A 12,977-nucleotide genomic window follows, 5' to 3' on the forward strand; every position below is an offset into this window, starting at 1 on the left:
TCCAGCTTCCTATCTTACTATCTATTGGTTTTGGTCAACATATTTTCCTGTACTACAGCTACCGAACAGCTACACCACTGATATTATCCAGATCTATTATTTCATTAATTTCTTTTACGGTTATTGAAAGGTTGCGAGATTACGCACTCGTTCCAATTCACTCCTGCACTAAAAGTTCAAGCACACTGTAAATAAGAATACTTATGTATAATATTACATCCAAATTGTAAAAGTGCGGATTTTATTATACCACCCATTCATTAGCACACCGTTTGTCTCAAAATAAATTAAAGGTTAATTTTTAAGGACAGATGGTTTTTTTTTTAAATTTATAGTAATGAAACTGTGCATGAACTTTATGCTTTATTCGCGGTATACATTTCCGTGTTGAAATGTCAAGTGTTCTGTGGTTACAAGAAGCACTGTGGTTACCATGGTTTAGATGTAAAATAATAATAAAAAAAGACATTTCCGTGAGCACAACATGCGCCTCCGGGGTAATCGATGTATGCTCCAGTTAAAAAACACGGAAATTAAACTATAAAACTTAAAGAGCATAATATCCTTAAAAGAGGATAAGTTGAAGGTGTACTTCGCCTTCCGGAGTTGCAACATAAGACATCTTTTAATTTAATGCTGCCTTCGATTAAGTGATTATCATGTCATCTTCTGTTTCTAAGTTTCGTCAGATGTTGCCGTTCGAATATGGTTTTTATGTGCAATGTAATAGTGTTTAAATTGAAAACATTGATGAGGACATTGACATTATGTGACATTGACATTGACATTCTGTGACCTTGATATTAACAATCTGTGACCTTGACAATCTGTGATCTTGACATTGAAATTATGTGAGGACAAGTATTCTTTTTATAGTATATTTACGCAGTTAGTCAGAACTCGAGATTTGATAGAATGCATTTCTTAAGTAATTTACACATTCCAAGGATAAATTTAGATTTAAAAAAAGAATATTTGCATATGCATTTGTGAAATCATTGCACCTTTCAACAACTCTATAATTCTCTTATAATAAACGTTTATTTCACATTGATTGAAAAGATGTTAAGAAAATGAAAACGGCTTTCAAAGAATCAACAGACTTTGTATTAGACATAACAAAAGTTAGTCGCTGGATTAAACACAATACTGAAATAGAAACATTCTGGCATTGTCTATAACTGGGAGAGAGTGAATTTAGATGAAATGTTACGACTCTGAATAATTCAGCGCACATCTTACAAACCATTTGTAAAAGGTTTAACTTCGTTTGCATACATAACACTGACACTGACACAAAAAATGGGCAAAAGTAAAATATGTCGAAATTTTCTTTAATAACACAAAAAAACCTGAATAACCGAAAATATAAGACATTACAACAGATTACACCAACCACGAAAATACCCGACTAACCACAAAAATACCCGACTCCTCTGAGTAATTAAACAAGCCAACAAAGTCTAACAACACAAAACAACACATGGATGGGTATTGCTCGATTTGGTTCGGATACACAATATGACTTTTATAAAAATAAGAAAATGTGTCAAAAGAGTTCAAACAAAATATCTGACGGCCTGATTTATTTACAAAACAAAATCGAAAAACAAATACATTTATTTATACAGCAACAAACGACAAATACTGAATTACAGGCTCCTGACTAGTGAGAGGTTCATACAGAATATAGCGGAGTTAAACTAGTTTGAAGGCATCACATCATTCATCTGACCTTGGGCAATGGTGTGCAACATAAAAACTAATAGTAAAAAATCCGTTAAAAGGGCTTAAATCGGCAAATGGATACAATGTAGAAAATCATCTAACAGAAATACAGACCGGACGTGGCAGTGTATTTATACATCCGAACAACAAAAACTACACTTAGTACAGATTTGAGAGTACACACTGTTACTGAAATCTAGCTTAGAACCGGTATTAACTAATAATATGCATGTGTTATACATTTGACATTTTTTTTCCAGGGTACTATTTCTGATCGAAGAAGACAGCCCAGTATCGTTGAAAATCACCCCGTGTGCGTCTGCTGTTGAATCAAGTGTTTTATATAAAAGTATATCTGATAGTAAGGATTATGAAGGTAAATACTTATATAGTTTTAAAACCTCTGAGGGGATGATGTTTAAATTAGCTTCCTCCTTTCATTTTCATTTGAGGATTTCAGCTGGTGTGTCAAGTAAAACGTATAGTGTTTAGTTGTGTTCATAAGTTTTCGAATAAAACACTCGAAACAACCACCATGTGCCAATGTCATTAAGGTCATCAAAATGCGGACAGTGACTCAAATATGTCATTGACCGTTCTTTACAAATGTTAACAGTCATAATTAACTTCTTTCTTGTCAGTCAAAGTAGTAAACGACTTGACCACACATGCTGGGAGCCATTTTACTCTCCTACGTTTTCAATTATGTTATTACTATCTCTAATTGGGGATATTGTTGAACCTTGTAAAAAGGTCTTTTGTGTTTTCGTATCGTAAAATGAATGTGTCTGTATTGTATCTACCCTATTAATTTTGGGGCTTTTATTGACAAAAAGATGAATAAACATATACACTGTTTAAATCAATGAAGGGTGTTTATTTGAGCGTCTCACGGTATTACACGTTGACATTATATTCTATTATAAATGGTAAGCAAGGCTTAATTCAAATTATGGATTCCTCACTTACAGTGGCAAATATTACATGCATATCCAGGTCAATAACATTTAATTAATGTGACCTAGTTACGAATCAAGCTTCCTGCTAGACTGAGAACGCCGTGGGTTAGAATTTTAGCTTAAACAGGACCAATCTATCAGAAATATGTCACTCAAGTAGAACATACAATATTTATTTTGGGTTGACCATTTTTTACCATTCCTAAGCCACAAAATATGAGGGAAGCAGTCAATTAAAATGTGCATGCTTTAATTTGAAACAACCAATGGCAGTTAAGAACCCATGACCTCCCGCAACACTCAAGGCAAGCACGGGACCACCGAGGTGGTTATATTTTCGACGACTAATTCAGATATAAACGCAACTAACCAACTAGCAAACCTGCTATTTAATTATTCAATTGAAAAATTAAATCTTGTGCATTTTTTTTTCATAAGCTGAAATATTGTAGGAACTACACTATAAGCTGTCAGATATATTAGTAACCACTGTTTCGTATCAACCCTCATGGGCAGCTATATAAATTCATAACATTTTTTTGGTTTATAAGAAAACTAAATATTAATGTGTCAAATCTACTTTGATCGAAACTGACCACATGTTGGTAAATAAAAAGTAAAATCACAAAAATATTAATCTCCGAGAAAAAATCAATCGAAAAGTCCCTAATCACATGGCAAACTCAAATGACAAAACACATCAAACTAATGGACAACACCTGTCATATTCCTGACTTGGTACAGGCATTTTCAAAAGTAGAAAGTGGTGGATTTTTCAAACGTGTTTTATGAAAAAAACTGCATTTAATCAAAATGAGCTGAGAATTGAAGTTAACATGCAGAAATATGACATCATGGCTATCATGGCTCTTCAAGCGGTATATGTTTAATTGCAGTAGAAATATATATATATATATATCTTACAGTCGAAATGCATTGCACAGCATTACTGATGTCTTCATATGATTTTCAGAAGTTAGGAAATTCAAAAATATGAGCTTTCATTCATATTGGTGGAGTTGAAATACGTGCTAAAAGAGAGGCAAAAGATACCAAAGAAACAATAAAAATCAAAACGCCATGGAAAAAAAACAACTGAAAAAGACCAAAAAGATAAACAGCAATTAAATCTTTTATAAATGATTATTAACTATCTATGGTTTTCGATAATGCCTCGATTGATCCCGGAACATTGCGATCCGTTTTAGTGCAGTTTGATATTGCAGTTTCCAGATGATGTTCAGTTTCAAATTGTACATGTACTGCATGTTAACTCTACGATATGAATGCATTGTTTACACTTAAATTGCAGTTTCCTCATTGACATCCACGCGTTGCAGCGATGCCAATAGTGCATCATCAGAGTTCGTCACCTAAAAAAACTGCTGCAACCAATTACAATGAGCAGACAAAACATATACATTTTCAATAATCGAAATAGCGTATGGCAAGCTTTATCCCAGACCGTCATTATGTATGCAGATATTTTTTTATGTTATCGTAGTGTTAGGTCTATGTATTGTTCTTATTTCTGGAATTCCACTTGGATGGTGTTTTTAATAATAATTTTCTTTGAAGTTTGGAAACCACTAATTACAACTGTGTAATTTTAGACAAGTAAATGACAACGTTTTACAGAACTATGAATTATATCGCTGTGTTATTTTTATGTATAGAGTATAATGAGTTTTCGACATGTCGAATTGTGCCAAGACTGCAAGAAAGGTCACTTGGGTACAAAATCAATCACATGGTCTTGGAAATCTCGTTAACGTAAAAGAACAATGAACCTCTCGTGCTGCAAGAAGGGATAAATATTATGCATAAAAAGTTATATTTATCTTTTTTTTATTACTAAAATTAATCACAATTTTACGATATAGTCAATGTCATTCGTTCTGTAATCTAAGCAGCTTCTTCCTTTGAAGACAGCAGTATATTTATTCATTTTGCTAAGATGTTTTCAATGTCAAATATTTTATTTACCCCAAACAAATATTTTTCAAGAGAAATGTAATATACATGCAAGCAATAAATCATGAAATAAAAGATCGTGAAAGGGCACAATGCATGCAAAGTTAACAGCAACTTAAATTTGATCGGTATTTCCTTGTATAAAAATTTGTATTGAGTGAAAAAAACAAGGTAAAGAAGCATCTATAGCCGTAACAAAAAAATTTCAAGCACACAAACACACACATTACCAACAAAAATACTTTTACCATATACTTTGCGCATTTCAAGTTTGATTGATTAGTACTGAAGTTTATACATATGACAAATTTATCCAATTTCAGATGATCCTTTATTTGAAGAGCAAGTAAAACCAACAAATCCAGCAGGGATACAGTTGGATTCGTATGTTGGATCAGAGGCTCATACATTTCAAAGAAGTGTTAATTCCACTGGAGTTTATACAGTGTTCTTAAGGCCGATTGAAAGTGACACTTATGTAAAATTCTTCCTTCGATTAAAAAAGTTTGCAAGGGATAGTACATTTTATCCATCTTTACCTAGAAATTCCGCAGTTCGTGCAGATAGCATACGGCGGAAGAGTTTCACAGTTTCTTGGAACCGTAGTCAGGACGAAACCCCTTATGGGAATATTATAACTTATTGTGTATCTGTGAGTGCGAAAAAGAGTTCTGATACCTATTGTTCACTCATGTCTTATATGTTTGGTGATAAATTGCCGGTAGCATCCAAGAGTAGGGGGTTCTTCTTTCCGTGGGAGGACGAAGTTCTAAAAATATTCCAGAGTAAAGCAAGGCCAGTGAAAAAAGTGAAACCAAGAGAGATTCACTATACTTGTGTAGGTACAGATACAAAATATATTTATACCCAGGCTAGACCTGGGAAAACGTATTTCGTGAATGTGTATGCGATTAATAAGCGGACTAATATGAGTAGTGCATATAAAAAATTAGAAGTAAAGACAAAAAAACGGAAGCAACGGGACAGAATTCGAAAATTGAGAGATGGAAAACTTCAAGAGTTAGAGTTTAAAAAATCAAAATTAAGATTTGATTTTAAATATGACCTTAAAAATACCAGTGATCTATTTCTTGCCGTCCATTCTTGTACTGGTAAAGTGACGTTAAAAGTAACACGTGGTTCTTTACGTGGTGAGTCAGTTTTTGTGAAAAAAGTGAGACGTTCTTCCAATTTTACACTTGCAAATTTGAAGGCGGATACCTATTTCATAGATTTAGTTAGCCGAAAAAGAGATGCTCCAAAAACAGCTAGATTAGTGGTATCTAGAAAACAGTCAAAACTTAGGTACCCTATCTTGCCTCAGAAATCGGAAGTGTTTCTGGTTGACAATAGTACTACAAGTAATTCATTAACTATAGGTTGGCGAGTAACCAAATCAAGACGGAAATTTTGTATATATCAAAAAGAAATTTCTGTCCGACGGAAACGGCGGCGGAATTATAATCAGTGTAGTAATAAGAATCAACCTCCAGTTATTGATAGTAAAAAAGTGAAATGTATGAAAATCCGACATCAAACACCTAATATGGTGCTAAATCATCAAATCAGAAACTTAAAAAGTAACACTCTTTACCAATTTGATGTTGTTATACAACTCGGTAAAGGTTATTCATTACTGTATAACAGTTTACAAACAGCAACAAAACAACATTTATGAAATAATTGTACATAGGTAATATCCGGTTCTCCGGAGGGAAAATTTCCTGAGAGCTTCTCTAAGTTCTCAAACTCGTGCATGATGAAGATTATACCAGATGCACATGTCGTCTGCGCTTAATCGATGTCAAACGTGGGTTTATTAGTCTATGAAGGTATTTGTGCCATCCCAAGTGTTAATCCATTGTTGTTAAGGGGTAGGGATGCCTTTAGGTGAGACATTTGGTTGTGTAACATTGTAAAATAGTTACTAGTCAAAGGTACCAGGCTTATGATTTGAAACGCCAGACGCACGTTTCGTCTACACATGACTCATCAGTGACACTCAGATTAAAATTGTTAGAAAGCCAAACAAGAATAAAGTTGAAGAGCGTTGAGGACCCAAAATCCCAAAAGTTGTGCCAATAACGGCTGAGATAAGCTATGCCTGGGATAAGAACATATTTTTAAAAGCGACAGTTAGTAACAAATAGATTGCATATTTCATTTTCCTTTGCAATCACCTGCACTATACTTTATATACTTAATTCAAGCATCACAATTGTCATAAACATTGGCCCTTTCTTGAACCCTCTTCAATTTTGGCATTGAATAAAGTTGAACTTACCTAATGTCCTAAATATTTTGAGAACTGCATACAAAAAATCGTGTTCATGTAAATGCCTGATTTATTCAAATGACATTTCCTGTATATTTTTTTTAAGTTAACTTGTAATACAGAATGTTATTGTCAGATTAAACAGCTCCAAACTGAATCCTTGGTTGACACTTGGGACTAAAAAATAGACTATTGTTTAAGTACAAGAACGAGAACTCGATATGTTTGTCTGTGATTTCTGGGGCGTCTTTTGTGATAGCCCGGACTGCCTTTGTTGAACACTTCAAATGCCATTCCGAATATGTGTGATTAGTCAAAAAATAATTTGCAATTACATGTCTTGTTTGTATTGTATGCCATTGTCTTATTTTAAAATGTTGGTGCAGAAGATTTGATTTGTTTCAACATGTTCCACACTTAGTACTCAATTTTACCTAAAACCACTTGGTCTGAGACCATGTACTGATGATGTAGTACGATCTTAAGATATCAGTCAATCAACCAATAGTTTTGATCACCCAAGCTGAACATATCAGACAGTCAGTCAGTTTCCCTGTCGGTCTCGGTAAAGGACTTGTCTATGTTCTAGAAAGTATAGACATTTTGAATACAAACTCTTAGCCACAATTAATTTTTGCATTTATTGAGAAGACAAAAAAGGGAAAACGCATCAGATAGTATCAAAGAAAACGATTGATACGAAAATACTAAGAATTATATATATAATGAACCTTAAATTATAAAAAAAAAACATAAATTTTCTGCACCAGTGTTTTTTATGTATATGTCTTTCATGTTTTGTTGTCTTATCAATTGATGTTAATGTTCATAATTGTTTGTGTTCAAAAACGATGTGTCTAGATTTTAAGTCTTTCATGCATTTTCATTCATGATTTGTTCATATTGATATATAAAGTGTCCATATTTTTATGGAAATTTAAAAGGTAAATGATTGTTATAGATTTCTGCGTCATTTTCAAACTAGTTATTTATTTGAAAAGAATTGGCATCTTTGAAACTTGACACAATTGAAAAGTTTTCATCGGTTGTGCGTGGTCATACGTTTCAAGCTACAAAATAACGATAGTGAACTGCCATTTATTTAAAAATCGTTTTCATATGCGTCATTTTATATCATTAAATTCAAAGGGTCCAGTGTAAATAAATGATTTTATTGTTAAATTAATAAAATATCAGATTGTGCAATTTATTTCGTAATTTATTTTTCACCCTGTTTCTTTTAATATTGGCCAGAAATCCTTTTTATTGGCCTAAGTAATTTATTTTCATTATTATATATATCTATGTAAGTGAAACTAACATTATTTTCTTGTAAATGCCTAAAAACTCTTTTATTCGTATGTGAGAATTAAAGTTGAGAAGTCGCTCCTATAACTATTGCATTTCAGATTTTTTGATATGAACTAATGGTTCCGCCCCTTAGATCGGCTCAAAATAATCCCCTCCCTTTGTTTTGTGATAGAATCGAATAGCCTCATCACTTTTTTTTAGCTTTCCGAAAGTTACTTTTTGTCTCCGGACAAAAAAATGTAGGCGGCTGTATATTTATAACACCATAAGCCCTTCCTGTATTACGATGCAACAGTTTGGTGATGTAATGAGTATTTAAAGCATTATGAAGACTTACTACAAACCCACTATATTCTATTTAAATAATAGTTGGTGCTGCAACTAAACCTTAGAACTTCCAATCCCGTGGTATTATAATGACGAAAACTAATGGACATGTCTCCTTTCCGATTTTTATCTTGTAGTAATGTAAGTGTTATTTATATGAAAGGCTCCAATTTAGTCTTCCTTGCATTGATTATTCATAAATGTCTGTAAGCCGTCTAATGAATTACTATGTCCACTAAAGAGTTATGGTCAATATGTATGAGTCATTCATAACAAGACAATTTATCAGCCCCAATAATATATTCATCTTTTATATAAGATGAAAATTGGTCATGATTAATTTTGATGATTCTTACAGTTACGATTTCCAATAGGTATAGTTTCTTTTCTTGAATTAATCATGTGAAAAGACAGCTAATAACTAACGGTGGTCGACCTTCAGCGAACTTTTGCAAAACAGACTCGTAAATTTATGTAATAATTAGTCGGGAAGATATTATTGATATTTACTTGTTAGGGCATATTTTGTTTGAATGAAATTTGTAGCGCTGTCTACTTCCCGCTGATAGCAAACCTAAACTGAAATATCGTTAACAACTATAATAATACTTGTGCTCATGTTCAGTTATATTTCAAAATTTCGTTTTTTAAATTACTGAAAGTTATTTGATGTATACATTTATTAAATTCCTCACTTTCACTACCGCAACACAAGTTAACCCGATCAGGATACTACTAGAACACAATTTCTTGCTTACTCACTTTCATGTTGCATGACTGCGTCTTTTGTTAGCGAATTATTATTAATTTTTGTCGAACAAATCAAGTTTACCTATTTTAAAATCCATGGTCAAGTGAGCTGAAAATTTTAATAATAACTACCCTTTGTCACGTGATTATACCTCCGTGCCTAGTACCATTGAATGATGGTATGCTTTGTTCTCCTGTCCATGTTTTTTGAAAATTTTAAATTATTTCTTAAATTATTATTGTAAATCTTATATTGCAAGTCACTGACAGTATCGCATAATCTAAATGCATTTTTTAAATTTTAAAATGCATTTGAAATGTTTTTTATTTCATTATTGTTCAGATGACCATATATTTAATACAACACCTTTAAAGATGACTTTTAACTAATGTAATATCTTTGTAGGGGGTCTTTCAGAATGATAAGATTATTTTGATCTAAACTTTTAATTCCCAATGCAATGAAACTGAGATGGGTTTTTTATATTCATGAAAACTTTTAAAAACAATTACGATATAGCATTTATAACTACTAGTCAATTTGAAATAAAGTTTTTGGAAACAAAGTTGATTTTTTAATACTTTGCTTTAACGATTGTATAAGCTATTATGAAATACCCCATGACAAACCGATTGTTGTTTTACTGTTATTACATATATCATTGACTCTCTGTCCAAACTTGACGTAGACTATAGCAATGGACAGACACCATTGTTGAATCATGGCATTATGTAAATGTTTCAGCATTGTTTTCATTATCTTATCCAAAGATGTATTTATTATTAAATGTTGAGCTTAAATATCAAATATGACTTTTTGTATAAATTTTGAGGCAACCATCCTGTTATATATTTTGATATGTTGTTATGTATTAAACTTTATTTATTTCAGTATTGAGATTACAAAGCATTGATCATTGGTAATAAAATATGAAATACAACTTGATTTACTGTTTTCTTTAACAAAACAGAATAATTAAACAAAAAATAAAATAACAAAAATACTTAATTAAAATCCAAGGAAAATTCAAATCTTAGTCTCTTGTCAAATAGTAATATCAAAAGCTCAAACACATCAAACGAATGGAAAATAACTTTTATATTTCTGGCTTGGAACACGCATTCCCTTTGTAAAAAATGGGGGATTAAACCTGTGTGTCTAGCTAACTAAACCTCTCATTTGTATGACAGTCGCTTAAAATTATATTATATTGACATGCCAATGTGTGAACAAAATAAGCAAACGGTATAGTTAAAAATGTCAAAAATAAGAACACAAAAGACTCATAAATGGTAATGGCTGAAGTTCAGCCGCGTAAAATACGGAATATTCTGTTAATTAAGTTTATTGAAAACAGAGATGCACAATCGTTTTTATTACGTAACTGTGTAAAGGTGATGTTTTAAATTGGAACCGATGATTTCTTTTTTTAGTATCTATTTCCCCGTCTTTATTAACGATTTAGATTTTTCAATTTAATAAGCTAGCCTTTGACAAATTATCAAAAGAGTATGAGAGGCTAGTAGACAAAAAAGTATATTTCTAAACGGTATGTGTGACAATTTCTGTTTGATACCTTGATTTGTCTCTGCCTTACATCGATAATCTACTGTCACCTAAATTTGGTACGTTAATAAATTTGTCGACTCGGTTTGAACAACTTGTGCATGTAACTTACCATGCAAGACAAATCAGTCATTGTACGTATAACTTATATGTTAGACAAATCAGTCATCCAATTTCAGTATCCAGATGTTATACTTCAAGATGTTCTTTCTTTACCAAAAGTCTGAGACAGATTGCAGAATACGCAATAGAGATACCTGACGTCTTCCAAAAGTCTGCAAATATTTTGAATATCTCAATATAATATTCTGTTGAAGTAAGGTTAAATCCTATATCAACAGTGTTCATCGTAAGTCACAGGAAGAATGTGAAATATATGTAGACTAATCTAAACTTTTACAAAAAATACGTCCCAACTCCAGTCAAAATAAACCTATATAATATAATGGATTACTATAGAACATTTTTAGTCATAAACTAGATCAAAATATATCTTCAGACAATCAAACAATTTTACGCAAAGTGCATAAAATGCGCAGTTTGCACCAGATAGCACTTATGCATTGATATATACCATTTTGAGGCAAACATAGAGGAATTATTTATAAAAGACAAATATTTTGACTTACAGTAGACTGGGGAAGTTAAACCGCACTTTCAATCTATGAGTATGACTGTCTCTCTGGTATCTTTCGCCCCTCTTTCGTATAACTTCGACCAGTTAATTTTGAAGAAGATTCGTAATAAATATTAAAGAAATACTATCATATCATTCGTCATTGCTTCAATCTAAAGGAATAATTGTATGAAATGAAAAAATATTTCGCTAAAAAAAAGGAATATGTATTATGAAAACTTGACAACTTTTCAGTTGTTTTGCTGACGATGACATGTGATTATTCTGTGCCACTATCCTTTGTCTGCATTGCATATTAACTACAGCCGCTTCTGATTGATTCATTACTTGACTGAATTTCGCGATGTCTAAACAACGCCAACCCCTACCATCCACATGCGTTCCGACGGTCTGGCTAAGTTGACATAAGAAGCCAATTCGTTTGGTCGTATCATTTAGTCATTGTGTATGTTAAAAAATATAACTAAGTACTGAACTCCATGGAACATTCAAATAGAAAAGTTCCTTATCAACATCAAAAGTGCGAGCACATCAAACTAATGGAAAACAAATCATATTCCTGACTAGGTACAGACATTTGCTTATGTAGAAAATAATGGATTAAACCTGGTTTAACATTTCCATTATATCGACAACAATCTGTGAACATAATAAGTAAAAAGGTCAAACAAAGTGATACCGCGATAATCAATGTCATATAATCTTAATCACTATACAAACAAACAAATTTGCAAAAAAAAATCAAAGCAAAAGGGTTTATAGACCAAGCACATACGTAAAATGAAATCTAAGAATACAAAACATTTCTACAGCACAACAACACATTGGCGGTATGTAACTAAGTAACGAGCCATATTACTTAAAATGGACGAAACATTTAAGGTAAATACTTCTCAAAGACATATAAAAAGAACACTTTATCATGTAATTTAGATGATAATAACGTCAGTACCTAAAACATATACTTAAGAACCTTAATGTATTACTTGCGAAGTTGATGCGTGTGATATATTTATGATAAAAGTCTCGGTATCTTCCGTTGAGCTGTTTAATAAAAGGAAGAGACATTGTTTCTCAAATTTGTTTGTTTGTATAGTGATTAAGATTATATTACATTGTTGATCGCGGTATCACTTTGTTTAACCTTTTTACTTATTATGATTGTTTGACAATTTGGTAATCTATTTTCTGCTCAAAAACTGTTGACGTTTTATGAAAGTTTGGATACTAGCGGCAAGCTCTAGAATATCGAATAAGATGGAAAATGTATATCCAAAAAGCAGGTGAAGTTGTAAGATTGCTCCCAAGGTGAGGAAGATTAACAATTTCAAAATTAAAATCGTTTGGTTTGTCATAGATTTTGATACTGAGATGAATGCCTAAGTCTAATTCGAGGTGAAAGTCTTTGATGAGGAGGAGGTGGAAGTCATGTATGTTGGGTTTTTTAAT

At 32.2% G+C, this 12,977-nt stretch overlaps 1 protein-coding gene across 1 annotated transcript in view; it reads left to right on the plus strand.

Annotated features, from left to right (window-relative positions):
- LOC134725137 (protein NDNF-like) overlaps nt 1-6,970 on the plus strand; it is a 40,219-nt gene extending 33,249 nt beyond the window's left edge. The window contains exons 4-5 of the mRNA XM_063588697.1: nt 1,989-2,104; nt 4,985-6,970. Coding sequence (XP_063444767.1) covers nt 1,989-2,104; nt 4,985-6,339 — 1,471 coding nt within the window. The 3' untranslated portion in view covers nt 6,340-6,970. The remainder of the gene's footprint in view (nt 1-1,988; nt 2,105-4,984) is intronic.
- Nucleotides 6,971-12,977: the final 6,007 nt, after the last annotated feature.

Source organism: Mytilus trossulus, chromosome 7, assembly GCF_036588685.1.
Source record: "Mytilus trossulus isolate FHL-02 chromosome 7, PNRI_Mtr1.1.1.hap1, whole genome shotgun sequence".
Taxonomy (NCBI): domain Eukaryota; kingdom Metazoa; phylum Mollusca; class Bivalvia; order Mytilida; family Mytilidae; genus Mytilus; species Mytilus trossulus.